This window comes from Pteropus vampyrus, unplaced genomic scaffold, assembly GCF_000151845.1.
Source record: "Pteropus vampyrus isolate Shadow unplaced genomic scaffold, Pvam_2.0 Scaffold116, whole genome shotgun sequence".
In the NCBI taxonomy this organism is placed as follows: Eukaryota; Metazoa; Chordata; class Mammalia; order Chiroptera; family Pteropodidae; genus Pteropus; species Pteropus vampyrus.
This window is the reverse complement of record NW_011888897.1, coordinates 927,188-950,997: the sequence shown is the minus strand read 5'-3', so window position 1 is coordinate 950,997 and position 23,810 is coordinate 927,188. Positions and strand designations below refer to the sequence as shown.

Sequence of the window (23,810 nt, the reverse complement as noted above, 5' to 3'; positions counted from 1 at the left end):
TATACAAATATGCATTTGGTTTGAGCTCCTGTTATTTGTATTTGCTCCTTCTTACTTAGAGGGGCATCCATCCTGAGGTTTCCATCAGGAGCCATGAAAAAAAAACCACTTAGGGGCTTTATCTCTCTCTCAGATTAAGTTCTTTTTTTTTTTTTTTTAAGTAAAACCTGATCAGGTTTTGCTGACTCAGAAGTATGTGTAAGAAAATAGGGTGGAAGAAAGATGCTGAGAGGGGAAATGTTTTCTTTGCTGATGATGCCTGTTCCTTTCTAGTGCACTTCCGCATTGTCACCTTGAACAGCGACTTCGTTCCGGTGAATGACAAGGTGAGAATTCAGTTGGGAAGAGAGAAAGAGAAAGGAGTAGGGCAGACTGAGAGACAATAAGGAAAAGAAGAGATTCTTACCGCACGTTTGCGGAGAGCCTGGTGCTAAACCATTCGTAGAAGACCTGCTTCTGGGTCGGGGTTTTGTGTGTAGCAGAGCAGCTACCTTGCTGCGATCTATTGAAAGTCAGCCCTCAACACAAGGGTCTAAAAAAAAAAAGAAGAGATTCTTTCCAAGGATGTGAGGAGGTAAGTTCTGACCGAAAACAAGCAGAGGTGTCTAGTTCTCATGTTTCATAGCTGAGAACGTCAATGAGGTTAACGTTCCTGAGAGATGGTTACATCCGCTGTTGTTTTAGAAGAGTTTTTGCAAACTTCAAGACTTGCCAGCAATGACACCAAATGGCATTGCAATTCAAAGATTAAGAAATAATTCAGGAGTGTGTCTAACAAAAGGAAGAAATAAGAATATGTACCCCCACCTATTTTTTTAAGACAAGGCCAGGTAATTTATAAAGTAGACAACTCTCTTAAGGCCGCATTTAAAAATACCAATTTATAAAGTAGACACTATTTTAAAAGCCAATTTATAGAGTAGACACCTCTCTAAAGGCAACATTTAAAAAGTGCCAAAGGTAAAAACATGATAACATTTGGTTAATACTTAAATTTTCCTTGAACAACTTGATCCCTAGAATCATAAGCCTTATTATAAGTTTGATCTCAATTCAGGGCTTATGTCATTTCTACATGTTCGTGAAATATTTTGCTCTCACACCCCCCTGCTGCCTTCTTTCTCCTTCAGTCACACCCTGATTTATTCAAATGAAGCTTTTAAAGATAATTATAGGGAAAGCATTATTTTTATTTCCATTTCCACATTCTCAGAGCTTCTGTTTCCTTTCCCTGTGTACAGAGAGGCTATGAGCTTATTGATCGGTAGCCTCCTCCACCACTGCTTTTCCCCTTTAGTTTAGAATTCTTTTTAGTTTCTCCTTCCTATCACCTGTATTCTTTCTTTATCCGAAGTTTGGTTTAATATCAAGTAGTTATTTCTTAACAGACTGTTGATTCCAGAGCAAAAAAAAAGAAGGAAATGCCTTTGTGAACTTCTTGCTTTCAGCAAGGCTATCCTTACTGCTTACCCAGCTTTAACCCACGTTATCTGGTTTTCCTTTTCAGTATTCCATGGTGGAACTGCAGGTAAGTAGAAGTTTCTTTTTCTTTTCTGTCATTTGCGGAGATGGAGGAATGAGAGTTTGGTGCTAACCTTTGAAGCCAGAGAGAACTCCGAGGTCTTGGCCCAGAGCCTGAGACTCTGCCCTAGCACCGAGTGCCCTCAGTTCCACCTGAGCCGTGCCTGTTCTCTTGCTTCTGCTCACCCAATCCTCTCATTTCTAATCCTCTGTAGGTAAAGCCAGCAGCCTCTGCAGCAACTAACCCTCCCACTCCGATTCCTGTAACTCTTCTGCGCCATGCCAATTCAACCAGGCTGGGTTCTGTACTCCTCTTAGTCTTCAGTAATAAGCTCTTGTCATAGACACTCGACAGTTGAATATGACATGAATACCTGTGAGAAGTGTTAAAAGAAAGTGGCTAGAAGGGCGAATTCTCCACAGCATCCCCTCCATTTTTCTGTTAAATTACCTATGGTTCAGGTATCTTACAATCAATCCCCTCAGTGTAGTCCCTTAAAAGGGACCAAGAATAAACAATCTAAAGCCCACTTTCTGAAACTGATCATAACACCTTAGAGGTTCAGTCTGCTCATTTGAAATCACAAGGACACTTTTCTTCCCAAATAGGGGCTGGACCTATAGGTAAATTTATTTCACTCAGTAATGAAGAAAATTATAAATAACCCAGGGAGCTGTTTTTCCAGGATATAGACCATGGTGTGTGTGTGTGTGTGTGTGTGTGTGTGTGTGTGTGTGTGTGTGGTGGTGGTGGGGGATTCTTTACCTGCTTTTTGCTTCTTTACCTGCTTTTTGAAGTGCAGAGTGGGGATCAGACAGGCAGGCACATCATGAAGTTTCGTTTTAACGGACACAGGATCCCAATAACAACAGGATTGCACAATGGCTGGAAGTGGTGCCTGAGCAAGGCATTGTAGAGCTATCCTTCCAATTGGCACCAGAGGCGACACTGGGCACCTACACAGTGGCGGTGGCTGAGGGCAAGACCTTTGGCACCTTCAATGTGGAAGAATATGGTAGGTGGGGCAATTAGCCTGTCCAAATGTTGGGTATAATCTGGTCTTGAAATCAGCAAAAGTAAAGTAAACCTACTTATGGGGAGAGGTATCTTTTCATTTCTGAATCAGTGCTAAACCATTCAATAACTTCAGGAGCATTTGACTTTAATAATGTCCTCCCCTAATTTCATTAATTAATTTAATTATCACTGTTTTTATACCTCACTATTCACTACCTCGGTGGTCAAGTTCTCTTCCAATTCCTTTTCTATTTGTCTTTCCATTCTCTCTAGTGCTGCCTAAGTTCAAAGTGGAAGTGGTAGAGCCCAAGCAATTATCAACGGCGGAGGAATCTTTCTTAGTAAAAATTTGTTGTAGGTAAGAATAAAGGTCTGGATCTGGTGGAGATTAAAGCTATATTGAGAGGTATAATGAGGGAGTGTTATGGGGAGAGGAATTATGGGAGTAGTGGTTAAAACTGGGGATATTTTGTGTAGTTCAGACTCATGACTTCTCTAAGAACATGTTTCCTAATTGCGTTTCTGCTCTTATTTCCCACTGCTCACTCAGTCAGCATTATCGATTTAGTGTCTACTTTGTGCCGAACACAATATTGAATCCCATGGAGAAATAGGAGTAAGAGAAAAGAGAGACACTACACTGTCCTTTAGATGGTCCTTATTGTGTAATGGCAATACTCTAAGACTGAGTAAATCAGCGAAGGGAACAAGAGCTGGAAAAGGGTAGGACTGTCCGAGCCCCCGCAGAGATTGGAGTGCAGGAAAGAAGGAAAAGTGGTGTTGGGGGAAGGAAGGTTGGATCTTAAGTGGAATTTCCCAACTCTGACTCCTCATGCTTTTCTGGGTTAGGTACACCTATGGAAAGCCCGTGCTAGGGGCAGTGCAGGTATCAGTATGTCAAAAGGCACATACGTACTGGTTTCGAGAGACAGAAGGGGAACAGCTACCTGACAAATGCAGGAACCTCTCTGGACAAGTGAGTAAATGGGATATAGAAAAGGAACCTTATTCACGTGTCCTAAAGAACAAGTAAGTAAGCACCTACATAGAAAAGTGGTAGAAAGCCCAAAGTAGAAAGCGTTTCACATGATTATTATCCCAGTTCCAAGGAACAAAGCAGTCTTCTTTATCCTAAACAGATAAAGTGTTTTAGAATCTGCCTTGTCATCAAGAAATTAACTGAAACCCTTGAGAGATATAATTTTCCTGTTCTACAGTTGGTTCTTTTCCCCTTCTTCTATCTTGGAGCTACAAAGTCATTTCATGATTATGTATGTGTAGGTGTATACTCTATGTTATAGGAGAGTTTTTCTGTCTTAAAAGTGTAGAAAATGAAGTATGGAGATAAGGAATAATTTATTTCTACAGTACATTATGAAGTGGAAGTACAGATTAGGTTATTTATTCTCTCTTCCTGTCTCTCTTTCTCTGATTGCCTCAATAGACTGACAAAGCAGGATGCTTCTCAGCGTCTGTGGACATGTCCACCTTCAGCCTCCCTGGTTATATGTACAGCCACAGCATCAATCTTGTGGCTACTGTGGTGGAGGAAGGGACAAGTAAGTGGGATACTTCTTGGCTTATTAAGAGAAAAGGAAGAAAAAGAGCTGTCCAAGGACACACCTAGGCAGGAGATTCAAGACCTACCCTCATTAGTGTTTGGGAGTAACTTTGCTCATAGTTCACATTTAAAGGGAAATGTCAGATTCCAATCTACCATCCACTATGTATTTCCCCCCATGTTTTGGGAGGAGGAATTGGTTTGGATCTTTGGCCAGAAATATATTCAACTTTATCCTTCCAGGGGCATCACCCTTTCAGGGATTTTATGTTCAACATAAAGATGGGGATATCAGGCATTAAGATGATCATACATCTGGTTTCCCTCTGCAGGAGTGGAGGCCAACACCACTCAAGATATCCACATTTCTTCACAAATAGGATCAATAACCTTTGAAGACACCAATAATTATTATTATCCCAATTTCCCCTTCAGTGGGAAGGTATGTTGAAACTTATTTCTGCACAGACAAAAAATGCTTAACCATCTACTGTTATCTCTTCCTTGTAGATATATAATAATAAAACTGACTTGGCATTGTTCAAAGTACTCTGAATGTATCCATTTATTTAATCTTTACAATAATCCTATGAGATAGACACTATTATTTGCCCCATTTTATAGATGAAGAGAATGAGGCACAGAGAGATTAAATGATTTTTTCCAAGGTTATATAACTAGTAAGTAGTAACCTTGATAAAACCCAGGCAACCTGCATCCAGAATGTATTCTCTTAACTCCTTAGGCTGTGTTGCCTTTAATCCCACATGAGCTGTACCCCGAATATTAATGTGACTTCAGTGCCCTTTTTAATGCCAGGGGCTCATATTCCAATGTTCAAATCTTTGCATTTTAGAACTGTAGGGTATCTGGAGAAATCATCCAGTATGGACTCCTTCAGCTAGGCGAAGTTAACATTAAACTTTCCTTGACAGAGAGCCACTAAAAGCTCTTTAAGCATTTTCTGTATTTTAGAGATTTAAAAATTTCCTTTGTTGGTGTCTTCTTTCTAATATCTAACAATCTACCCCTCTTTCCAGCTTATCTTTCCTCACTTCTCAGATAGCTGATCAACACAAATAATGTTGTACATCTTTAGATCCATTTAGTCCTTAGTCACCTTTTCTCTAGACCAACGGTGGATCTAGATTTTCATAGAGCCTAAGGATTGGAGAGTGGAAGAGGATTCCTTTTAAGAAAATGAAAGCGAATACTTTACAGAGTCTTGAAAGGCCCTAAAGTTTTATTAGCTACACTGCAAATATACTTCTGCTCCAGGCTAAGCTACTTCTGTTTGTTTCTCAGTTCCTCATAGATGCTAGTTTACAACCCTTGATTCACATTTACTTTTTCTGGACTCTTTCCTGAAAGGTAGTCTCAGAGTTTCTGTTATCATGTCACTTTACCTCATACTCGAATCTACTCCAAACCTAACTCTAATGACCTTCACCCCTCAGATAAGAGTTAGGGGCCATGATGGCTCTCTACTCAAGAATAAAGCAGTGTTTCTGGTGATTTATGGCATAATCGGAACCTTCAACCATACCCTAGTTACTGACAATGATGGTCTCGCTCCCTTCAAGTTGGATACGGTTAATTGGAATGGGACAGACATTTCTCTGGAGGTAAGCACAGGGGACGACCGGCTTTCCAGCAAGGAAGTCTTCTGTAAAGGAAAACTTCAAAAAATATATTTTTTTCTCCCTTCTGCTCTCATTTGTAATTCCATCTCTCTCACTTACCAGTTCTGCTGTCCAACTGGCAAAACTTTTTCTTAGATCTATTTTACTTTTAATATCAATTAAATAAATGACTCTTCAGATCAAAATTGCTCTCTACTAATTCGTCTTATAACTTATTTCTATCTCTATCTAATCCTAATTTGAAATCAGCATAGGGAGGAAAAAATGGTCCAAAGTCGTCTTCCTCCTGTCCCCATACCATAACCCCATACTCATAAATATGGCAAAGAAGAGAAATCTAGATTTTGAATACTGACAAGGAAGCCTGCTTGTATCAGTTATCAACTGTTACACCATTCTGCTTAACAAACAACTACAAAACTTTAATATGACACGACAGAAAACATTTATTGCTCATGCATCTGGAGTAGTCAGAGAGACAGCTTGGCTGATCTCGGACTTCCTCATATGTTTGTGCATCACTGTAGGCTGGTGCTCCCCATGTCTCATGCTCCAGCAGGCTAACCAAGTATATGTATTCTCACGGCAATGATGAGGTACGAGAGCAAAAGCAAACACACGGGCTTTTCCAAGCTTCTGCTCATCTCTCACATGCTGACATCTCATTTCCAACAACAGAGTCATATGATGGGCCCACAGTTAGACTAAAAGAGTACTAAGTATACATGGTAAAGGAGGTTGGTGCAGGAAAGGAAAAAGAATTGGAGCCATTAATGCAATCATTCAGCTACATAGGCTATTTGCCTTGTGGCTAATTTAACTTTCTTTAGACATCACTTGATCAGTCTATTTAGAAATAATGATTTCAGTCTTATTATCCTTTATGCTTAGTTTTCTTGTCTCTTAGATATATTTTTTAATTTCTATATAATCTTAGTCATACTTATCTATTCCCTAGGCATCAGTCTGTGAAGGTGTGCACACTCAACCACAGTTTCCCAATACTTGACAACTATAATTCAGCCTTTATTTCACTCCCTAACCAAACATCCTTGGCTGGATCTCTAGTGAAATATCTACATGCCATTCTTCGGCACTGAAGATTTGAGAGAGATGTATCTGAAAATCATAACAAGTCCATGGAGTTAATATGGTTGGGGTATACGCTAAAAGAGCTTTTTCTCTCCCCTCTTTTTCTCAGGGCAGGTTCCAAATGGAAGATCTGGTATATAATCCAGAACAGGTGCCTCGATTCTACCAAAATGCCTACCTGCACCTGCAACCCTTCTACAATACAACTCTCAGCTTTGTTGGCATCCAGCGGCTAAATGGCATCTTGGAATGTGGGCAGCCCCAGGAAGTGCTGGTGGATTATTACATTGATCCAACTGATGCAAACCCTGATCAGGAAATCGTTTTCTCCTATTATGTGAGATTGGGAAATGAGGATTGGTGAAAGTGTGTCGGAAAGGAAAGGGAATGGGGGAGAGAGGACGGGGGGGAGAGGCTAGACTGTCCAGATGGAGAGAGATTCAAGCCATGTCAGTAATTTAAAAAATTTTAGGAGCCACTTTAAAAAAAATTGAAAGAACAGGTGAAACTAATTTTTTAAATACATTTTATTTTAATACAATGCATCCAACACGATCATTTCAACATGACGTTAATATAAAAATTATTAATAGATACTTTACATTCTTTGTTTTAGCTGAGATGCAATTCTTTGAAACTCAAAATATGTATTTTGTTATATTTAAAGGAGTTTGAACTAGCCACATTTCAAAGGCTCAGTAGTCACATGTGGCCAGCAAGTGGCTACAGTATTGTACAGTGTAGGTGGAAAGGATGGGGAAAATAAGGAATAAAGAGATTTTGAGCAGGAACCCAGGAAAATTGTGTGGGGAAATAAAATGAGGAATTAACAGGAAAATGTTACTGGCCAGGGATGAAAAAGAGCTGGAGGGGTGGGTGGGAGGGAGGATGAGTAAAGGATGGGACTCAGAATAAATTTCATTCTGTGTTTTATTAGTCAATATTTTTAAATAGATGATATAGGTTTAAACTTAACATCGATAGCAGCCTTGTTACAGAAATAAAACTACAACTTATAGCCTGAAAGAAATGTATAACGATAAGCAGCTTTATTGGTCACCTTGTTGATAGTGAGGCATTAGACTCATGTAAACCTCAGGTTTGATGGTCCAGAGTCTCTTCATTCCCTTACCATTCTCTCAAAGTCTCAAAAAGACTTTCTCCCCACTGAATCATTCCAGTGTCTTCATCAGGCTAAAACAATCATCCTGACACAACAGAATGAGGAGGAGTAGGTGGAAAATAACAACTCAGGGTGATAATACAGGTACTGTCTTCAGGACAGAGGTGTGGGGAGACCTGAAAGAAAAGTGGAGTTGGGGTTGCTCAGGTGTCGGATGGTTATCTGAGGAACCGATCACAGAGCCCTTGACTGGCGTCAGGGATGACAGCCTGCTTAGAAACAATCACACTGAAATCACTTTCAAGTGAGAATGAACAGGGAGAGTTAGAAAAGATGATTTCTCCTCCAGAGAGTCAAATGTCAGAAGGGCTCAAGGCAGTTTAAGGTGCACTTATTTTGATTGAATTTTGAATTGAGTGCTAATAAAAAAAAAAAGTTATGAGGATGGACTTTAGCTAAATTTATGTTGAAAGTATTATAAGAGAATAAAGCCCTGGAGATTTCAAGAAATGGTGGGCAGTCATGTTCTGTGAAGAATGGTTTCTCTTCTATCTCGCCTTGAGGCAATTATGGCATTTGTCTCCTTTCACTGACCCTGGTGGTTCTCAGGCAGACCTCCAATGGGAGTGTCGTCAGGACTGTTGGCAGCATCCAATGTTTGAGAAGCTAAACAATGCTCCGTGAAGTATTGAGCCAGACTCTGGGACTATGGAAAGAGCCTCTGCTTATGGAGAGATGCAGGGGTGCTCTGGAAGTAGGATCAAGGCTAGATTCCCATAACGTCTGTGCTGTTGATTTTTTTTTTTCTCTTCTTTAGTTAATAGGGAAAGGAAGTTTGGAGATGGAAGGCCAGAAACACCTGGACTCTAAGAAGAAAGGTGAGTGTACATGCTTCTTTTGGAAGAGAAATGGTATTTTAAACTTCCAGGAAACAATTTTTATACATAGAAGTAACAATAACTGTAGAAAAGTAGGAAAATGAGAACTTGCACCATGAAGCCTGTGGCTGGCCCAGTGAAAAGTGCAAACATATGGTTGGATGTCGTCGGTAGGTGCTGCACTCTCATCCCTGTATATCCACCCCACCCGCTCTTCTCTTTTAGGACTGAAAGGCTCCTTCTCTCTCTCATTGACCTTCAATTCCAGACTGGCCCCTGACCCTTCCCTGGTGATCTATGCCATTTTTCCCAGTGGAAGTGTTATAGCTGACAAAATTCGATTCTCAGTAGAGATGTGCTTTGATAATCAGGTAAAATGGCACTTGAGGGTGAAGAAAAGATCTGGGCATAGAGAGAGACCTTGTGTATGCTGAAGTTGGAGATAAGGCAGGGACTGGGAAATAAGATAATATTGAAGTTAGATGTCAATTGCATTTATACCTTAATATGTTTTGTTGACATCCAGCTCTCTCCTGCTTGTTTTTAAAAAGTCATGCTGTGACATCACACATATAGTTACTCTAAATATAGCTATTCCACATGTTCTCTTTTTTTTCTACTTTTTGTGTTTTAAACATTCTATATCATTCTACTGTGCTGCTCACTTTTCTCGATTCTGTTGTAAGACACTGGTTCTCAAGGACTAGACTTCACAAAGGAAAATCGGTATGAAAGTGAAAGAGTGGGCTGGGTACCGTAGTTGAAGCAAGTTGATGGATGATCTAAATTATAGTTTCTTCTTCTCCTCTCCAGGCTTACCTGATCCCCAAGTTATATTTTTTCCTTCCCCAGGTTTCCCTTGGCTTCTCACCTTCCAAGCAGCTCCCAGGAGCAGATGTGGAGCTAAAGCTGCAGGCAGCTCCTGGGTCCCTGTGTGCAGTCCGGGCTGTGGATGAGAGTGTCTTACTACTTAGGCCAGAGAGAGAGCTGAGCAACCGCTCTGTGAGTAGTCTGCTAATGGGGTAGGAAGAGGGAGTTGGCAGAGAAGACAATTAGACTGCAATAGAATAAAGAATGAATCTCAGGGAGTGGGAAAGAAAGTCTTAGGAAAACAGTGCACCACAATAAAGTGGTAGAAAAGTGGGTGTGAAATAAAGGTGGAAATGATGGTATGAGAAGGGCATGGTTAATATGGCTATAAAGATAAGGGAAGAAGATGGCATAGAGGTAAGGGTGACGGATTATGAAAAAAAGGTGAGAAAAAGGTTAAAATTTAAAAAGTATAAAAGGGGTTATGATGAAATAAATATAGGAAGGATTTTGGAGTAATGAAGAGAAATAATTCAGGAGTAGTGAGCTATGGAACCAAAATCTGTGAGAACTTTCTTAACTGATTTCCCTGTGTCAATATTTTATTTCTTTTCCCCCTTTTATCTCAGGTATATGGGATGTTCCCATTCTGGTATGGTCACTACCCCTATCAGGTGGCTGAATATGATGAGTGTCCAGTGTCTGGCCCTGAGGACCTCCCTCAACCCCTCTTTGTTCCAGTGCCTGAAGAACGTTGGAGCATGCATTCAATGATGTGGAGGCCTTGGTTCTCGAAAGGCATAGACCTTTTCGGTTTTTTCCAGGTGGATTTCTTACCCCTCCTTTTTTTTTTTTTTCTTTCCTTATAGAAACAATGATAGTGGGAAGAGGAGGCGGGGAGAAAAGTCCATATCTCAAAAGGCAGAGAGAGGCACATGGGCACTGACAGGGATAAAATTCTTGAAAGAAACTCCTGATAGGAAAGGTAGCTTCTCTTGGTTGTAATACATGAAGAAAATGCCCAGTTGCATTGGAAGAGGAACCACTGTGAGAGGCTATATGTATACCTAGCCTTCCCCTCTGCGTGATACCCAAATATTGATTTCCATGGGATCAGTCAAGAAAAGAAACGAGAAAAGGTAGGCCAGCAGTCTCTTATCATTACTGTAAAAAATATTGCACCTATTTTATGAGCAAAAGTTTGAGATGATCCAAGTCTGACCAGGAGGTCAGGAACCATGTCTTGCTCATCTTTGTATTTTCTCTAATGCCTGATTCTTCATACTACTCAGCGTATTTTTGTTGAATTGATTGAGCTGATATGGTCCTTGGCCTCAGAAAGTTTAGAATCTAAATCACATAATCAAGACACAGTGACTAATATTGGAAAGAAGCATTAAACATATTTAATAATGAAATAAGTTTAATTGAAAGCCTTTCACACTAGAACAGAAGTAAACCAATCTTGGTGGCTGACTATTGGGTGACAGCCACTAGTCTCACCATTAATAGGAAAAGTATATCTTGGTTCAACCTTTTGAGGGTGGAATTCCTAGGCAGTAACCCTTGTAGTAAGAGAGGGGACTTAACATTTTCTCTCCTCTCTTTGGTACGGATCAGGACATGGGCCTGAAAATACTGTCCAATGCCAAAATCAAGAAGCCAGTAGACTGCAGTCACCAGTCTTTAAAATACAGTGCTGTGATGGGTGGAGGTAAGTTACCTCTGTGGCTTGTGGAGTCACCGATCAATTTAGAATTAAGGATCTCTGAAAGCTCCCTCTTGGCTTCCTGTTCTTGCCCTGAGCCTCTAGCTTCAGAATGAGAATAGGTTGTGGGTCATAGATGCAGGCAGTTTCTCAAGGACTCTCTCTCTCTCTCTCTCTCCCTCCTCCCCACCTCGCCTTCTCCTTCACCCTGGAGAGGATTTTTGAAGTCTGAAGGCCTTACCTATTCATCTCTTGGCCAAATCTCTTTATCTGTCACTGGCCTTGTGATGAATGGTCTCTTCAACTCAATTTATCTCATAACAGAAGTGTTCTGTTTTCTAAAATTCCCTTATTCTTGGTCTCCTTAGAAAGTAATCGTATTCCTCCAGTGGCTTTTGAGTCACCATCTTCATCAATTCGGTCAGAGGATTCTCAGGTCCGCCAGTACTTCCCAGAGACTTGGCTCTGGGATCTGTTTCCTATTGGGTAAGTGATACCTCAATGGTACAGCAAGATAATACAGTGTGGAGTCAGCAGAAAACTCAGAATCAAATAATTTCTAATGAATCTCAGTCTCAAGCCAAGAAAGTTTAATATGGATATGGGAACATGTTTCTTCCCGGAATTCTTATACAATCATATACAATCACTCAAAACAAATTCACATGTCTTTACATTTATACAATGTACACAGTGCATTCTCACTTCGGGTCCACACGAACTTAAAGGGACATATTGGCATTAGTTTAGTTCTTACTCACTGCATACCTGCTCATTTTAACAAGCCGTAAGAACACTTATCTTCATAGATTCAGAAGGCACTGGCCTCTTTCAGATATGTTAGCACACACATGCCCATCCACACATACCACCCCCAACGTACTCAGGCATCCCCCTTTTCCCATATTTGTACATCCCCACTCACCTGAAGATTCACACTCTGAGATGCACATGTTTCTCCAGTTCAGTTGCCTCTTTGCTTTTCCTTTCATGCGTGAAAAAAAATTCACTTCTGCAGGTGAGTTCGTAGCTTAATTTCCAAATGCTCTCTTTCTCCTGCTGTCTGCCTCACCTGGGTTCTTGTGTTCTCACAGTAACTCAGGGAAGGAGGCTGTCCACATCACGGTTCCTGATACCATCACCAAGTGGCAGGCTGCGACTTTTTGCACCTCGCAGTCCAGTGGTTTTGGTCTTTCACCCACTGTTGGACTAACTGCATTCAAGCCATTCTTTGTTGATCTGACACTCCCTTATTCAGTTGTTCGTGGGGAATCCTTTCGTCTTGCTGCTACCATCTTCAATTACCTAAAAGATTGCATCAGGGTAAGAATGGGGAGCAGATGCAAGCCCCAGAACAACACCCTACACTATAAATTCATCCCTAACTTAGAAGTACACTGGTTTTCCCTGGGGAAGAGGTGGTGATGCCAGTGTTTCAGCACCACATTTTCTTAAGTCTCTGTGTGCTGTTTTCTTTACTCATATCTTTTATTTGTAAACATCCTTTTCAGGTTCAGGCTAACCTGGCTAAATCAGATGAGTACCAGGTGGAATCATGGAAAGATTCTCAAGCCTCCAGCTGTCTCTGTGCTGATGAAGCAAAAACTTATCACTGGAATATCACAGCTGTCAGACTGGGTAAGAGAAGGAAGGGGTTAGATGGGCACGGAAAGCATAGAGCAAAAGCTCAGAGGTTGAGATCTCCATCCTTTACTGCATTTGCTTTGTTTCTTCTTTCCTTTTCTTTTTACTTGCTTCTACTTTTCTCCTTCCTAAGTCATGTTACGAATAAATAAGCAGATTCTCTTTGATAGATGACCTAAAGAATTATCCAAATTGGACTATTTTGAGTGTGAAAGGGAGCTTTTAATATTTCTGCCAGGACCAACCAACCACTTACAATGGGTCGAGCACTATTCTAATTGCTCTCCATGGATTAACTCATTTCATCATCACACTAACTCTAGGAGATGTCATTTGCTTATGGAATAATTCCTGGCAACTCAAAGTATGGTTTTCAGATGTATTAGTTATCTACTGCTGCTTAACAAAGTACCCTACAATTGAGTGGCTTAAAAGAACAAAGATTATCACACAGTTTCTGTGGGTCGGTAATCCGGGTGTAGCTTTATTGGGTGCCCCTGGCTCAAGGTGTCTTATGAAGTTCTAGTCAAGTTCTCAGCCGGGACTATGTTCTCACCTGAAGATCTGATTAGAAGATCCTCTTTCAACCTCATTCTACAGCCTGTGTTTTTCACAGGGACAATTGGCTTTCTCCAGAGGGAGGGGTGCAAGAGAAAGAGTGCACCCAAAACAGAAGCTGCAGTCTTTTTTAAAATCGAATCTCAGAAATGACATCTCATTACTTCTGCCCTATCCTCTTCAGAAGAAATGAATCACTAAATCTTTATCAATGAGAGAGGATTACACACTATAACTGCCAGGATGCAGGGATTGCTGGGGGCCCTTAGAGGCTGCCTACCACACTGGACCAGCATCATTAACATGACCTGGAAGCTTGTTAAAAATGGAGAATAGAGGCCCTACCCCAGATCTGCAGTTTGCATTATAACAAAGTCTCCAGGTGATTTGTATGCCACTCAGTTTAAGAAGCTCTGGTCTAGAGAGGAAGAAACTTCATTACTACAGGGTTAATGCCTTCCTTTCTTCTTCTCAGGTCATGTAAATTTTACTATTAGTACTAAGATTCTGGACAGCAATGAACTCTGTGGAGGCCAGAAGGGATTTGTTCCAGAAAAGGGCCGGAGTGACACGCTCATCAAACCTGTTCTGGTCAAGGTGAGTTTTCTGCAGGCCTAGCTTCAGAGGGAGAGAGACGGCAAGCAACCTGGGAATGTTTGCTGTGTGTCCAATCATACCAGTTAGTCTCTCACACCTCCAATCAGGTAGCTCACCTTTCTCCTTCCCTGGCCCTTTTATGCCTTTAACTATTTGCTTAACCCATTCCAGTGGTCTATGAAAGTGCCTAATACACTTTATTAGTGCATGGAACTTTGTAGACACTCAATGAATGTTAGATTCTCTTAAAATCCCTAAAGTCATCATTAGCTTCTTCTTCTTTTTTTTTTTTAAGTCCATCACTAACCCCATTGCAATACCACCTCTTGGAAGTTTCCTAAACTTGTCCTTAGCTCTAGCCCTTGCCCAGAAATAATTTTACTGAGAGGCTCATCCCTGGGTTAAAATGAAGTCCTTCTGAAGAGCTCTGTGCTCTTCATCTCTGAGGGAAGCATGGTGAGGCGTGGGGGACACAGGGAGAGGCTTTTCTCCCCATTTCCCTCCCCCTTACTATTCCTTCAGTGCCACCTGCCTTGACATTCATCTTCATTGTCTTCACCCATCCATGTCTCTATGTCAGCCTGAGGGAGTCCTTCTGGAGAAGACACACAGTTCATTGCTGTGCCCAAAAGGTAGGTGAACTCAGAGAGGGGTTCGTGGTGAGAATTTCTTTAGGCAACTGAAGATTTATTTAGTCTCAAAGAAGAATATATAGGACAAGAAGATGTAGGAGCATCTAGGGGTACCACCCCAAAAGGGCCAATTAGCTGAGAGGTAGGATGAAGAAGAGAAAATGTACAATTGTGACTCTCTTGGGAATGCATTTTCAGCAAAGATCACAATGAATAGGTTAAAAAAATCTGCCTCTGTCCTACAGAGAGCACTGGGTACAGAAAGCCCTGGATTATGGACTATTTTCCTATGGTTTGGCCTTGAGAACCTTGCTATTCTCACCTTCTATTGTTTTCTCTGCCTTTCACAGGAAAAGCTGCTTCAGAATCCATATCCCTGGACCTCCCTGTGGATGTTGTTCCGGATTCAACCAAGGCTTATGTTACTGTTCTGGGTACGTAGCTAGAGATTTAGGCTCAAAAAGGGAAAAATGAGGTCAGAGGCTGCCAAGGCAGGTGGGGTGGGGCATATGAACCTATCTAAAGGAAGTTGTGGTGGATTAAAAGTGACAAAGGAAGAGGGTTTATGTTACATAATGGGCTGATACAGTTTGTAGGAAACTGTACAGGGGGATTAGACAGACGTATGGGTATGCTCTCATTAAAAACGGAAAGAAGTCTGATCAAGAGGAAGTTGAAGGTCACTGAAGCTTGACATGTATTTAGGTTTAAGTGGTCTAGCAATTGGGTAGAGGAGAGACAATATGTTTGCAGCAACCGTTTAAAAAATGAGAATTAATCTGAGTATAGTCTGGGGAAGATTCACTCATATTTACATAGGCAGGACACTTCACTTCTCTAGGCAAGGAGAGGGAGTGAGTAGAAAAGCATGAGCTTGAAAATCATATAAAACTGAGTTAGGATCCCAGTTATGCCATTTAACAGCCTCATGACCTCAAATAAGTTAGTGAACAATTCTGATCTTTCTTTTCCTTTCTGTAAAACAGTGATAATAACTTACCTCTCAGGATTCGTGTAAAGATTAAATATGATATAAAGTTCCCAGTGAAATACCTAGATCATAGTAGGAGCTCTAGAAATGTTAGGTTCTTTCTTTACTCTTACTTCCTACCAAGATCCCTTCCAGGTTAAAATTTCTCCGTTTTGACTGTATTTGAATCATACTTCTGGTGTAGCATTCACTCTACTATAATTGTATTGTAGTTTGCTGTCTACCTTCCATAGGGCATTTTGAGCTCCTTGAAGACAATGCAGATAGTCATGAATCACTTATGTCAGGCTTCTTAGCTTAAGTATATGGAGGAGACAGTAGATATAACTTGGAAATGGGTGTCAGGATTGTGTGTGTTTGGGATGGACTAGCTCCAGGAGGGCGATGCCCTTTTATGCAATGAAGGAACTTAAATACGAAGTCTAATTACTGCAGTTTTGTTACGATACTCACCATCTTTAATAATATGTTTTCTTAAAAGCCCTGAATGCCCTCAGGTGACCTATATACCAATCTGTGTACTCCAGCACCTTGTACCTTCCCAATACTATAGTAGTATGTTATAATTGTTTATAAAGAATTAGAACTGTAGTGTGTTGTAATTGTTTGCCTGTCTGACTATGAGCTCTTTGAAGCAGAGACTGTGTTTGTTATCTCCCAGGCCACAGAGCAGATACTAAATGATAGCTAATACATATTTGTTAAATAAATAATAACTCTGAAGGGATTTCTTCTTCTACCACCACCTTCCTTCTCTCTCTTCTGTATCCCAGGAGACATTATGGGCACAGCCCTGCAGAACCTAGACAATCTGGTGCAGATGCCAAGTGGCTGTGGGGAGCAGAACATGGTATTGTTTGCCCCCATCATCTATGTCTTACAGTACCTGGAGAAGTCAGGGCTGCTGACCAAGGAAATCAGGTCCCGGGCAGTGGGTTTCTTGGAGCTAGGTGAGTTGGTTTAATCTTGCTTCTTGGATATCTTCTCTAGGGCTTACGATAGGTTGATGGGATACAGGGAAGTTGACCCCCTAAAATGTCCCATATCTTTGAAAGCCATGGGGGTATATTAGGAAGTTGTCACTGTGATCTAAAACCATATCTGGCTTCCCAGGGTACCAGAAGGAGCTAATGTATAAACATAACAACGGCTCATACAGTGCGTTTGGGGAACAGGATGGAAATGGAAACACATGGTAGGTAGTATTGCCTGATTCCCAGTGCATGCTGCACCCCAGAGCATAATTCCTGAACCCTGTGAAAAAAGAAAAATTCCTCCATCTGTCCCCTTATCTCGATTCCTTCTTGATCTCTATCCTCTACCTCTTTAATACTATTCATTTTAGCTTCATGTATGGTCAGGCCCTTCACCCTTCTTCCTGACCCTGTGCCTCCCCAGTTCTTGTCCCCACTAGTATCTATTAATGCCTCTATTTTCCAAGCCTCTTAAGATATTATGTTTCCTCAATTCCCCTTCTGGAATCACACACCAGAATAAATGATAGAACTATCTCACTCTCACCTGGAAATCCCCCTTCATGACATATTTCCTTCTTTATTCGTATAGGCTGACAGCCTTTGTCACCAAATGCTTTAGTCAAGCTCAGGAATTCATCTTCATTGATGACAAGAACCTCCAGGATGCTCTCAAGTGGATGGTGGGAAACCAGCTCCCTAGCGGCTGCTATGCCAATGTGGGAAAGCTCATTCACACCACTATGAAGGTGAGGCTCTCTCACCACTGTGTCGGGGAGGAGCTTGCAGCTCAGACTGAGCAGAAGCAAAAGAGCACTGGCCTGGGAGTGGCGTTACTCAGGTCTCAGCCCTGACTCTGGGTGACTTGGTCAATGTACTTAACCAGTCTGAGCCTTAGCTTCCATGTCTGTAAAATGAGAATATGTGCTAGAACGTGGTTCTCAAAGTGTGGCCCCAACCAAAAGCATCTGCATCACCTGAGAGCTTGTTTGAAATGCAAATCCCAGCCCAACCCCAGACCCATACTGAGAAACTCTGGCAGTGTGGGCCAGCAATTTGTGTTTTAACAAGCCCTCTGGGTGCTTCTGATACTTGCTAAAGATTTTTTTTTTTCAGGTTTGATTATTTTTATTTTAATTATTTTTATTTTTTATTTTTAATCGCAGTTGACATTCAATATTATATTAGTTTCAGGTATATAGCATAATGGTTAGACATTTATATAACTTAGAAAGTTGTCCCCCCAATAAATCTTGCACCCATCTGATACCAACATAGCTACTACAATATTATTGACTATATTCTCTATACTGTACTTTATATCCTCATGACTATTTTGATACTTGCTAAAGTTTGAGAACCACTAGACTCTGAGCCTTTTACTATCTCTTTACATCTGAAGCAAAGCCATTTGCTCTGGTGAGGACTAATAGCTGGCCCAGTGTCTTTTGTAAAGGGTTTATACTCTGCCAGGCACTATTCTAAGTACTTTGTTTATTTGATATTATTTAATGTTTACAACAAATCGATGAGCTAGGTACCGATATACCACTATTACTCACATTTTACAGGTGAAGAAACTAAGGTGTAGAGATTAAGTAACTTGCTCAGGTGAATGCTCATGTGTGGTAGGACTGATTTAAACCACAGCAGTTGGACTCCAGAAGCACTACACTCACCCATTTACTACATCTCCTGTCTCCTCTCAAACACAGGGGGAGGCGCTGATACTGCAGGATAACCTGTTCAATTCAGAACATACCAGTGAAAGAAAGATTTGTACGAACTTAGAGAAATTTTACAGTGCTATTCTAGGACCTGGAATAAAAATCTTGAGCATTGAAAAAATAATCTCTGTATAAGATTCGTTGATATTTCTTACATAGGATCTTAGCAGTGCCCCCTCAAGTCTCTCTCTTGTCTTATAAACTGTGTGAAATATACCTGGAAGTAGTACAAGCTGGGACTTGAGTAGAAAAGATCCCAGAGGTCTTCCTCCTCCTTTCAGCTGGCCAATCTTAAAAAACTCATCACTAGTCAAGCTTATTGGTTTGGTACTGAAACTCCAGGTTTAAACACCCTCGGTTCAAGCCCCAGTCCTGCTTATTAGCTGTGTAATCTTGAACATGCTATTTAATCTTTTAAAGCATTATTCTTTTGTCTATAGAATGAGGATAACAATTTAGATGAAATATTTTCAAAAACTTGCTAAATCTTTCTGTGAAAGATGTTAAACTGAGAAGGTGTCACCTGACTTCCTCTGGAGAAGAGGTTGGGCTTTGTGCTATTTGACGGAACGTCCATTAGAGGAGGCTCAGATTCAGCAAGAATCTGAGAATAAGAGATTCTTTTCTTATTCTTACCCCCCTTAAAAAAAAAAAACAAAACTAAAAAACAAAACAAAAAAAAACAATCTCATTCTTTCTAATCCCTTCTCTTGGGTTTCCTAAATACCCACTCAAAGCTGAAGAGCTGGTATTACTTCTTGCAGGCTACTGTTTAAGGCTCTGCAGTTATTGAAGTCCAGCCAGTTCTTCTGGAGCTGTGGTCAGCTCCCAGGAGTGCTTTTTTCTTTTTCTTTTTCTTTTCTTTTTTTCTTTTTTTCTTTTTCTTTTTCTTTTTTTTAATAATTCATCTATTCAGAGAGGGGAACACCGTTTTGTAATTTGCACATAATTTTTGCATGTGTTGGCTGCTGCCTTGACTTACCGTCTCCCTGTTTCCCTCTAGGGTGGTGTTGATGATGAGATCTCTTTGACATCATACATCACAGCTGCATTGCTGGAGATGAGAAAAACCATAGACGTGAGTTTCTCTGGCTCCTCTTCTTTATACGCTTCTTATCATGCCTATTTCTAAAGAAATTCACCTATTTTTGTCCCTATTCAGCCTTCTAAACTCAAAGAGGATATGAAGATTTCCTTATCATTTCCTGTTTTACAAAAAATGCCTTATAAATTCAGTTCTTCACCTTCACTTTTTAGGATCCAATGGTGAGTCAGGGTCTGCAGTGTCTCAAGAATTCCGTTACCTCTACCACCAACCTCTACACGCAGGCCTTGCTAGCTTATACTTTCTCTCTGGCTGGAGAGATGGACATCAGAAACATTCTTCTGGAGCAGATAGATCAGCAGGCTATCATCTCAGGTATGTTGGCCATATTAAGAGTTTTTTGAAATTGGGAAAATATGCTGTGCGTTATCTATAATTTCCCCTACTCTCCATAGTTCCATATCTGTTCAATCCTAGGATTCATTTTAGTAAAAGTTAGTGTCATAAAATCATTGTTGAGATTTTTGTGGGAAAGCCCACATAAGTTCAAAGGCATTGTTATACTTTTAACATGAAAAGAAAACAGGTGGTAGAAGCCAGTCAGAAAACTTACTGGCATTGTAAAATCACCCTTTTGCAGGTATTTAGTGACTCTTTGGTGCAAGATCATTCTTTGGTGTAAGAGGTCGAAGGGTAAGACTTACCCTTAGAGATTCTTTTTAAAACTGTGGATATGTTTAGAATAATATTTGACATCATAACAGATCTTATAAATAAAATATTAATGCATTTTATTTATCTAGACTTGTATGTAAAATTATACTTCCAGGCAAAAGTTTAATTTCAGCTTTCATTTATATAAATGTGATTGCCAAGCTGCCCTTTCATATGGGTTCTGGGTAGTTTTTTGGCTTGTGTATAGGCAACTCTAATCATGGAATGGGTGTCTCAGACAGTGGTACCTGCTGTATTGTAAGCTGACTTAATGTGATGATCTCTTCTCCACTACCTTGCATTGCAGGCTTACATGTTTTCTGATTGCCTCTTGTGGTTTACTTATTTATTATCTCTAAAGTTATATTTAATTAGACTTCTAGCTTCTACTCTTCTCATTCCTATTTGTTCTTTTCTGTCTTCTCTCCCCTTGGCTGTCACAGTTTTGTCTTGGTCTCACATTCTATTTGCTCACCCTCATTAGCATTTCTTCTATGGTTTCTCAGAGTTCTTATGCATATTCTGCCATTTTTTTCTTCTTAAAATGTTAAATCTTTTATTAAGTAACACAAGTCCTGAAAACTAATAAAATTCTGTAAGCCAAAAAAAAAAAAAAAGCCTCAGATAAAATGCTTATAAGTAGTTTCTACTTACCTATTTCTGTTAGCATTAACATTTATAAAGTAACAAGGGTGGTTTTCATATAATTGCTGGAAGCATTTATTGATGCTCCCTTGGGGAATTATGTGTGGGTGTAAACACACACACACACACACACACACACACACACACACACACATCTGCATATATTATATATATATTTTTCTAACTCATTATTAATTTTTGGTTGTTACGTTCTCTGCTTTAAGGTATAGCATTTGTAAAGTGAACATGGTCAAGTCATTTCCTTCCAAGGCCTTTCAAATTATGCTTCTTTCTCCATAGGAGACTCCATTCACTGGAGCCAGAAACCTACTCGGTCATTGGATGCCAGCCCTTGGTCTCAGCCTGAGGCTGTAGATGTGGAACTTACAGCATATGTATTGTTGGCCTGGCTTACTAAAGCCAGTCTGACTCAAAAGGAGATAGCCAAGGCCACTGGTATAGTGGCTTGGTTGACCAAGCAACGCAATGCATATGGGGGCTTCTCTTCCACTCAGGTAAATAGCCTGCTCTCCTACTGCCACTTATCAAGTAGGATTAGAATCCTGTGTGGAGATGGAGGAAAAACTACTGCCCTTGCCCTGTAGGTCTAGGGACTTATAATTCTATAGAGAGGGAAGAAAAAGCATGTGCAAAACATATAGAAGGATGCATAAAATTGGGTCATATATATGTAGTACAATATGCATTTAATACTCTTTCTTTGTAGCGTATGAAACATCATGAGATTCATATTTTATATGTAAAGAGGACATATCTAATTATGGCTAAATTTATATATTAATAAATTAGCCACTTATGGGGTCTATAAGCATAAAATCAAGATATTATGGACATACTTCCTTCTATTTCAGGTATTAGAAAGCTAGTAGGACATAGTCTCTAAAAAGTTTGCAGTCTAGAAAGAAAGTGAAGAAAAGTTCTATATATTACAAATCAGGATCTGATATATATATAAAAAAACATAAGATACAAAAGGTACAAAATATTGAATTTCAAAAGGGAGAGAGAACGTATATCAGCTTGAGGGATAAGAAAATCTTCACAGGGGAATGGCATTTGAGGTAGATCTAAAAGAATATGTAAAATTTTGGTAGGCAGCTATTGAAAGTAAGAGAGAATGGTGTGAATCAAGACACCATTTGCAAAACTTTGAAATGGCTGTTGGAAAACTGGTTTAGCGGAAGCGTAATGGGACTTAAGTTGGAAAGGTAGGGTAAGTTCACATTAGGAAGGGCTGTGCATATCAGACTAAAGTTTGTGCCTAGAGCTATTAATTTTTTTCAACTTTGTTTCTGAAAGATTAATCTGTCACTTGGTATATGAGACAATTTACAGGATGGAGACACTAGATTTGAAGAGATCAAGACATTATTTCATTTATTTAGATTAGGGGTAAGGAGAAATTGAATTAGTGGAGTAACAGTAGGAAAAAGGGTACGATAAATTTTTAAAATGTCATGAAGATGATTTGATGATCACAAAGAGAATAGTCATTAATTCATTTGTTCTGCAAATATTAAATACCTACCATGTCCAAGTCACTGAGGATACAGAAGTAAATAAGAAAACATTCTTGTCCTAATAGAGATTCTATTCTAACTTGTTGAAATTAGGGCCAGTTTCACTGAGGATATAACATATAAATTAGGCCTGGAAGAATGAACAGATTTTAATAGATGAATTGTCTGGTAAAGATGTTAAGAGCCCTGAGCTTGAGTATAGTAATGACTTAATTGGAATTAGAGAAATTTTTATGGTACTATATTTCCTTATTTCAAGGAAATTCTTGGCCAATGATCAGGAAAGACTTCCTTCTTCTTGATGAGTCCTAAATAATTATAATATACAATTTTAGAAAGTAGTGGATGAAATGTTTAGAACTCTCAGTAATAAGTATATATCAGAATTGTTTTTCAATAAAATCCTGGGCTATTACAAGAAGTCATGTATCACCTATGTCGGTTTCTCAGCTAATGATGAGGTCCCATTCCTTGCATTGCTTCCATACGTCCAAGCAATGAAGACTTTCTTGGCTCCAGTTCACAGAGGGTAGACAAAAAATTGTTTGTAGATTGTCAAGCTGCACAGGCAGAACTTGTTCACAGCTTCCCCCAGGGTGGTGACCTGTCTTCCTATTTTTATATGACCGTGTAATGTCTAAATACAACTGTTCTTTTTTATTTGGGATGGGAGGAAGTGGGATTCTCTGATTCTATCAAGCATGTAAAAATTCTCATAACAGAATGCGATATGAAAAATTTGCTAAACACCTCATTCTTTTTTCTTTCCCCTAGTTGTAATTTACCTAAATAAAGATAAAATGTTTTCAGAATGGAAAGATTCAACCTACATGATGCCACACTCTCTTAGTGACAGTTTAGGTATCTTATTCACAGATGAAGAAATGATTGTCACACAGTATAATGGCTAAGAAGCCTTGACTCACAAGGAGGGATTTTTCAAGGTTTTCCTAATACCTTCTCCAGCTATGCCATAGAGCAGGGGTCCCCAACCCCTGGGCCACGGACCGGTGCCAGTTCTTGGCCTGTTAGGAACTGGGCCGAACAGCAGGAGAGGCAAGCAAAGCCTCATCTGTATTTGCAGCCGCTCCCCAGCGTTAGCATCACCACCTCAGCTCCACCTCAGATCATCAAGCATTAGATTCTCATAGGAGCATTGGTTCCTGGTGCCACAAAGGTTGGGGACCACTGACATAGGGGATCATTACGCAGTTAAATAACTCTGAAGAATGTGCAATTTCTAGGCTATCAAGTTACTGCTGTTTCCTCTTCAAATAAGGAAACTGCAAAATATATGCTGAATAGTAACCCACTTGCTTCTAACAATAGCCATTCCGAAGTTAGGTTTGGTCACTGGATATGAATAAATGAGATTAGCCTAGTGACCT

The 23,810-nt window shown here is 40.0% G+C and overlaps 1 protein-coding gene across 1 annotated transcript in view; it reads left to right on the top strand.

The window, feature by feature from the left end:
• A2ML1 (alpha-2-macroglobulin like 1) overlaps positions 1–23,810 on the top strand; it is a 32,580-nt gene that overhangs the window by 1,532 nt on the left and 7,238 nt on the right. Inside the window, exons 4-29 of the mRNA XM_023533930.1 lie at positions 274–326; positions 1,508–1,528; positions 2,378–2,537; positions 2,813–2,897; positions 3,389–3,515; positions 3,984–4,098; positions 4,433–4,542; positions 5,558–5,725; positions 6,945–7,172; positions 8,776–8,836; positions 9,062–9,207; positions 9,689–9,838; positions 10,276–10,470; positions 11,267–11,373; positions 11,727–11,840; positions 12,449–12,677; positions 12,866–12,992; positions 14,032–14,153; positions 14,734–14,785; positions 15,136–15,219; positions 16,550–16,726; positions 16,890–16,971; positions 17,343–17,499; positions 19,481–19,555; positions 19,735–19,897; positions 21,182–21,396. Coding sequence (XP_023389698.1) covers positions 274–326; positions 1,508–1,528; positions 2,378–2,537; positions 2,813–2,897; positions 3,389–3,515; positions 3,984–4,098; positions 4,433–4,542; positions 5,558–5,725; positions 6,945–7,172; positions 8,776–8,836; positions 9,062–9,207; positions 9,689–9,838; positions 10,276–10,470; positions 11,267–11,373; positions 11,727–11,840; positions 12,449–12,677; positions 12,866–12,992; positions 14,032–14,153; positions 14,734–14,785; positions 15,136–15,219; positions 16,550–16,726; positions 16,890–16,971; positions 17,343–17,499; positions 19,481–19,555; positions 19,735–19,897; positions 21,182–21,396 — 3,323 coding nt within the window. The remainder of the gene's footprint in view (positions 1–273; positions 327–1,507; positions 1,529–2,377; positions 2,538–2,812; positions 2,898–3,388; positions 3,516–3,983; positions 4,099–4,432; positions 4,543–5,557; positions 5,726–6,944; positions 7,173–8,775; positions 8,837–9,061; positions 9,208–9,688; positions 9,839–10,275; positions 10,471–11,266; positions 11,374–11,726; positions 11,841–12,448; positions 12,678–12,865; positions 12,993–14,031; positions 14,154–14,733; positions 14,786–15,135; positions 15,220–16,549; positions 16,727–16,889; positions 16,972–17,342; positions 17,500–19,480; positions 19,556–19,734; positions 19,898–21,181; positions 21,397–23,810) is intronic.